This window comes from Mus pahari, chromosome 4 (assembly GCF_900095145.1).
Source record: "Mus pahari chromosome 4, PAHARI_EIJ_v1.1, whole genome shotgun sequence".
NCBI classification, from domain to species: domain Eukaryota; kingdom Metazoa; phylum Chordata; class Mammalia; order Rodentia; family Muridae; genus Mus; species Mus pahari.
Window position 1 is genome coordinate 81,196,575 of NC_034593.1, and position 7,112 is coordinate 81,203,686.

At 45.0% G+C, this 7,112-nt stretch overlaps 1 protein-coding gene across 2 annotated transcripts in view; it reads left to right on the top strand.

Annotated features, from left to right (window-relative positions):
* The first annotated feature begins 657 nt into the window (after positions 1–657).
* Positions 658–7,112, top strand: part of Pglyrp4 (peptidoglycan recognition protein 4) — a 13,625-nt gene continuing 7,170 nt past the window's right edge. Inside the window, exons 1-5 of one of the 2 annotated variants that reach the window (XM_021196820.1) lie at positions 658–747; positions 1,621–1,728; positions 2,354–2,552; positions 3,868–3,986; positions 6,098–6,250. In XM_021196820.1, the coding sequence (XP_021052479.1) occupies positions 699–747; positions 1,621–1,728; positions 2,354–2,552; positions 3,868–3,986; positions 6,098–6,250 (628 nt within the window). In that variant the 5' untranslated portion in view covers positions 658–698. Of the gene's footprint in view, positions 748–1,620; positions 1,729–2,342; positions 2,553–3,867; positions 3,987–6,097; positions 6,251–7,112 lie in introns of both variants that reach the window. The other variant, XM_021196821.1, reaches the window with a different exon arrangement.

The following is a 7,112-nucleotide window of genomic DNA, read 5'->3' on the forward strand; positions in this document are numbered from 1 at the left end:
GAGAGAGAGAGAGAGAGAGAGAGAGAGAGAGAGAGAGAGAGAGAGAGATATTTTGAACTCTATCATTCTCTCTTGGCAAACACATTAGCAACTGAGCCATGCCCCAGTTTCAGCTGTTCCTATCTGAGTGTGATCTTTAAAAATGATCTCCAGAAGGAACTTGACTCTACTAAACCAGTTGTAAGATAGATCAGGTGCCCTCTGCCCAACAACCAGGTCTGTTCTCCCTCAACTCGGACATCCTGCTTACCTCGTCTTATTCCTCTCTAGAAAAAGAATGTCTGCATTAGACCAAGAGAGTTTGGATTTCTCAGTTGGACTACTCTTATATTTTGTTCCTGTATATATAGAATTTGAGTGAGGATTATTTAAGACTTAATGTATGATTATCTACATAACACACACACACACACACACACACACACACACACACACACACAGTAGGCACCAGTAAAATAGAGTTAGCTACGAGTCTTACTAGGATGTTGGGCACCAGCTGTGTACAGGGCACCCAGAGGACCAGAGGAGTCTTAGCCAGGTGCGGGGCCTTAGAAGGCCCACAGCAAGGCAGTAGACAGACAGGGTTCCTCACAGTCAGGCGGCACATCATTGGCAGCTGGCACAGTCATATTAATTGTCAGTGTCCCTCCTAGGGTTGCTTCTCATTCTCTGTGTAGGTGTCCTGGGACCATCTGAGGATGCTGTCCTGGCTTCTTGTCTTCTCTACCTTGGTTCTTCTGGCACAGGGTAAGTTTTCCCCTGCTCTGGACCAAATGCATGCTCTTCCCTGGCATGTAAGAAGAGCACTGTGGAGTCTATAGACCTGGGGCCAGCTCTTTGCCTTATTCCAAGGAATAGTTTTCAATAAGCAGTTAAATTCTTTAAATTAAATTATTTAAATCTTAAGTTCTCTATCAAGATTGAGAAAAGGTTACTTTCCTCTTAAATTTGAGGATTAAGTGAGGTTACACACATGACTGACTTAGCACTTGGCAGTAAGAGCCAATCAGTGGGAGCAATGGTTACACCTGTATTAATATTATGCCAGGTAGCATTTCCATAAATTTATATTTATGCTTGTCAATAAAACAAGGCTCCTTAGGAGCAATAATGTAAACCAGTGTCCAGTGACATCCCTTACTGTCCTTCATATAGGAGCATGGGTTTGATCAAGACCCTAGCACTGAGCAGGAAATGGCCTGATTCATGAAAAGCCATTTTAACTATTTCTTCTTATTGCATTAGATACACAAAATGTACACAGATGAGAACATTGTGGTTTTGAGGTGCCTGGATATATTTCCCAGTTATTTTTGCCAACTGTATGTTTATATATGTCTTGTAATTGTTTAATATGCTTAATTCCCTACCTACAGTAATGAACTATCATCCTGAGGGAATTACCTGAAAACAGTATTAGAGAAAACTATGCCACCATCTGTTTGGGGGGTTTCCTGGTTAACCCAGAGGGGCTTCTTGGGGGAGGCTTGTAGACTCAGGGAGGGAGAAAGGGAGTGGAGGGAGCAGCTATTTCTGCCTAGAGCTCTGTTATTCCCATTATTATCAAAGGGTTTTGGAACTCTTTGAAGACAGATGAAAACAGGAGCATTCTTTTTGCAGGTGTTTCCTCCTGGGAAAACCCACAGACTGATCAGGTATCTGAAGGGCTGCAGCAACTATTTGGCAACATCTCCCAGCTCTTTGAGAAAGGCATACTGGGCCGTGATGGTGAGGAGACTTGGGGATCTGCTGGGGTTTCTTATGTGGCCCGAACTGCATTGCAAGTTTACACAGCCAACCGGGGCAGGTTGGATAGCATTGAACTGTAGCGGGGCTCTGGCCAGCAGCTCAATTGACTTTTTTTTATGCTCTTGGGACATAAGGGAATGATATCAAAATGGTAGAAACACTTGTACAGGTTAGAGAGACAATCTCTGAGTTCCGCAGGCCAGAGAGTGAAGGGCAGATGAAGATCCTGCCTTGTGAGATCTCCTAGACAGAGGAGAAGGTGTGACTCCTTAAGGAGAGTAGAAGTCATAGAAGAAACTGTCAATGAGTGCAAAAATCAGGCTAGAGGGCTCGATGGGGATAAGTGGATGGCATGGGCATACTTCCTAATGGGGATGAACTTATGATGGGGATTCCTGAGAAGGAAGAGCAAAATGTCCAGACTCCCTGGCCAGTTCAGCTGCATTGGGGGTGAGAATCTGCAAGGTGTATGCATGAGCAGGAAGGTATGGCCAGCTGCTGATACCTCTCCTGGGGCATTTTCACCAGCATGGGTCAGACAACACATGCAGCTCAGGCAGCAAATGTAGGATGCACTAATTGACATGCCATGCTCTCCCCACAGATGTCTTCACTTTGGTTTCTCGTGAGGAATGGGGGGCAGAAGCAATTGGCTGCAGCTCCAAGCTGAGCAGGCCAGTGGATGTCCTTGTCATCCACCATATCCCTGGACTAGAGTGCCACAACAAAACTGTCTGCATCCAGAAGCTTCGGGAACTACAGGCCTATCACATCCGCAACAGCTGGTGTGATGTGGCTTACAAGTACGTGGCTGGGCCAGTCATGTGCTCAGAGCTGCTCTGTTAAGGTTCTTGTCTTTTCACCTGTTTTCCTTGCCTTCTTGGTTGTGGTTATATAGGTTTTGTAATGACTTCAGTATTCAAAGTCTTCAAAATTTTCTGTGAGGTTCCTGCCTCTGAGGTGCAGAATGAAAATCAAGACATTACTGCTTCTTTGAATGCCTCTGGAAAATCTTGGTTTACCTGACACATCAAAGTTTACAGAATTCTTCCTTATACCTAAGTGCCTGTGTCATTCACCAGTCTGAGTAGGGAAGAACAAGAGTCACTCTTTCCCTAAGGTAGGGAGGTTGTTTGATTTCCTCAGTGTCACATAGAGGTACAGTCATCTATTCTAAACTAGCTCATCCTGTCTCCATCCAGGTATTCTCACCACACTACAGGTATGGGCTCTGATGTCACTGGGGCAATCACCCCACCTATGTCCCCAACAGCCTGGCTAGGAGACTCCTATCTGACTTTTGCCAGTCATCAACAGTGTGAAGCTTGCTAATGGCTTCTGGTCTCAAGGGTCCACAGCATCTCTGCTTTCCTACACTGTGCTTTCTCTAAGGTGCCTGTAGTTTAGAGGAGTTAATGATCCATGGAGGACAGGAATTAGTGGTTAACTTCATCAGTCCAGGCCTTCTGAGCAATGGTTCTAAAATGTATATACACAATTCTTCAGCAGGAAATGGTGGGTGACAGCCAGTCACCATCAGGGCTGGGTGTCCTTTCTCAAGCTAGTTCAGACATACAAGGTATTGGATTTCTCTCTTTGGTCTTTTTTCTCCTTGCTCCATCACTGTGACTTCTGGGACCACTCCTCAAACACACTGCATGCCACTATGTCCATGTCTCACATGGTATGTTTATGTAGGACGTTACCTAGCAGGGAGAAAACAAATGCCTAGCCTGTGTGGAGATCTTGTGGGCAGTATGCCTTCAGTGGGAGGTAGGAGAGCCATTTTTAAGGATGTATGGAATCCATGGAGACAAATATTGTATAGTTAGATTAACTGTGGTTTCTGCAGATGAACAGGGTCCCCTCTTCCTTCTCAGTATTTAGGATGACTGATATATAACTTGGGTATGGGAAGTATGAGACGTGTGTGGGTCCTTTTCAGTGTTAAGGATGAACGTACATAACTTGATCTTTCTATTTTCTCAGAGAAATCCATGCAGATACTTTTTGTGAAGCTGCCCTGAGCTCTTCTCCCTTCTCAGCCTAAGTAGGTGGTTTTCTTTCTCAGGAATGTATGTCAGTGCCAGTCAGTAACTTGTGTTTCCCTGCCCACAGTTTCCTGGTTGGGGATGATGGCAGAGTATATGAAGGTGTTGGTTGGAATGTCCAAGGCTCTCACAACCAGGATTACAACAACATCTCCTTAGGTGTTGCCTTCTTTGGCACCCAGGAAGGTAATGGCACCTCAGCTGACAGTTCTTCCAAGAGATCTCTGCTGCTCAGACTTGATGCCCTGCTGCCCTCTCTGTTTCTCTTGGCATGTTTCTCTCCCTTGGATTCTAGAACGCACTATGTGATGCTCTTCTTCTTTCTGTTCTGCCTTCCTTCTGTGTCTCTGTCACATTTCTCCCACCCATTAATTAATTTATTCACATTCCAATTGCAGTCCCTCCTCCTCCCAGCCCCTCCTCACATGGCTCTTTTTCCCCCTCCCCTCTCATTCACCTCTGAGAAGGGGGAGGTCCCCCTGGGGAACCAACTTACCTTGGTAAAGTCACTGCAGGACTGGGTACATTCTTTGTCACTGAGGCCAGAGAGGACAGCTCAGTTAGGGGAGCAGGATCCACAGGCAGACAACAAAGTCAGGGACAGTCACTCCAGTTGCTGGGGACCCGCATAAAGACCAAGCTGCATCTCTGGTATATATGTTCTGCCGCATTTCTTCCTTGAACTTCCAGGGATCACTAGGTCAGTCCCTCTTGCTCTTTGCACTGGGCTTCTATCTGCTAGGTTCTTGCTCTGTTCTTCTTCAGGTAGATCTGTGCTTTGTGTGTTATATCTCTGTGTTAGTGGCTATTGCACCTTTTTTTTCCCATGACTGACAGGTCTGTGGCTATAGGCCAGATGACCCTCTGTCTGCTTCTCACTCATAGAGTTTCTATCCATTAAAACAAGAAAAACACCTTGATGCTTCTGATTAGGTATTTTTCTTGTTGCTGTAACTAAACACCAGATGAAACCAATTTAAGGAAAGAAAGAAGGGTTTATTTTAGCTTACAGTTTGAGGGGATAACTCATCACAATTGGGGAGACATCATATCAGGGGCTGAAAAGTGTCATTGCATCCACTGTTAGAAACAGGAGGATGACACTGGGACTCACCATTCTCTCCTATGTTCAGTCCAGGATTCCATCCATGGAATGGTGCTGTCTGAAGTTAGGGAGTGTCATCCACCTCAATGAACTCATTTAGGAAATATGTCTGTAGGGTTGTCTCCTAGATTGGCTCAAGTTGAAAGTAAATTGTATTAATTTTCTCGTATAATATATTTTGACCATGCTTTTCCCTTTCCCAACTCTTCCCAGATTTCCTCATTTCATGTTCTCTGTCTCTCTGTCTCTCTGTCTCTCTGTCTCTCTGTCTCTCTGTCTCTCTGTCTCTGTCTCTCTGTCTCTCTGTCTCTCTGTCTCTCTCTCTCTCTCATAGAAAAAAAATCCAAGCAAAACAAAATGAAACAAAAAAGCACAAAGTGGAGCGCCTGTCACCCATGGAATGTGTTTTGTTTTGTGTTGTGTTCTGGGACACCCCAGCCTCTAATGACAGTCTGTCCTTTTCTTCCAGCCTCTAATGACAGTCTGTCCTTTTCTTCCAAGTCTGTTCATTCCAACCTCCCGCCCCCTCAGTCCTAACATACAGTCCCAGCAGCATGTCAGTGAGTTTGTTAGCTGACTTTTGTAGTTTCTTGTTTCCTACTCAGTACCCTTTGAGACAGTACAGGTAGATTATATTATTCCTATTACTACAGTGTGCGGCCCAAGTTTCAGAGATGCAGACAACCCAAAGTAACACACCATAGGGAAGGAGTCAGAACATAAGCCTGAACTTTCCATTTCCAAGTGGGTGGTTCCCACAGAGTACTGGGTCCAGGATGCCTGTTCAGTTTATAGATTTATTTGTTGGTTTGGGATATGAAGCATGTACTTTTTAGATCCCATGTTGTTCTTCACGAGCAAGGAGTTTGCTAATAGTACCTGAGTCAGAGCTTTGTGCTAAGAAAAATGATGGGAGGTGCTGGAGTGAGCAGGGGGCTTATTGGTCATAGCTACCTTAAAGGTCTCTTGTGGATGGAGGGTACGGTCATGTAAGTCATGGCACATCTTTGGGGAGGGCTTCAACCTGAACCACCCAGAGCCCAGCTATAGCAGGTCCTTGATGAGCACCTCTCTGACCTGTCTCCATGGTTTCCTCTAGCAGCTGTATAGGTTTGTCAGAGCACTCTGGTTTCTTCCCACTGTTCCCCGACACTAGGACAGACTGGGATACCTATAAACCACTCTCTTCCAGGCCATAGTCCCAGCCCTGTTGCTCTGTCAGCAATGAAGGGCCTGATTTCCTATGCTGTGAAGAAGGGCCACTTGTCATCCAAGTACATCCAGCCATTGCTTGCAAAAAGTGAAGACTGCTTGGTCCCTCCACAGAAGGGGAAACAGAAGAAAGGTGAGACCCAGGAGTGACTCTTTAGGCTTTTCTTACATTCCTCCTAGGAGCCATGTAGTTACTTAGCTTTCTGAAATACTGGTGCTGGCAAGCCTTGAGAGGAACTTCTCAGGCCACTTCTTTCTGCATTAGCTGTGGTGACAGCACCCCCATCAGGATGAGTGGTGTTATGGGAACAATCTTTCTGCAGTCACTCCACACTTGCTTCCTTAGCAAAACTTGTATCTAAGGAACAAAGCACAAAAATCATTGAGTCATAGAGCTTCAGTGCAGAGGAGAGAGAAAGATAAGGAACAAATAGAACAGGTAAAAGACTCAGTGTGCTGTTATGTGGTCAAAACTGTTAGGGAAGAAAACAGGCATAGAAAAGGACTTAGTGCATTACTGCACAGTTCTTTTTCACAACTGCACATTTATAAATACAGAAAATAACAGAAACTTGACATTGTCACTCTGACATTAAAGGAGGAACTAAAAAAATTCAAACAAGCTAGATGCTGTTTTGGGTTAACAAGCAGTGACAGCATTAAAACCCATGAGTTATTAGACTCATTTGTTTGTTTTTGTGTAGTAGAGTCTTGCCTACACACATATACGTGTATACCGTGTTCAAACCTTGTGCCCATGACTGTCAGGGGATGGCATCAGATTCCCTGGAATTGGAATTACAGATGATTGTGAGTTGTCACGTGAACACTAGAAGTCAAACCCAGGCCCTCTGCAAGAGCCACAAGTACTCTAGACACTGAGCCATCTCTCCAACCCAAACCCAAAGCAAACTTGTTTCTTTGTTTCCTTCCTTCCTTCCTTCCTTCCTTCCTTCCTTCCTTCCTTCCTTCCTTCCTTCCTTCCTTCCTTCCTT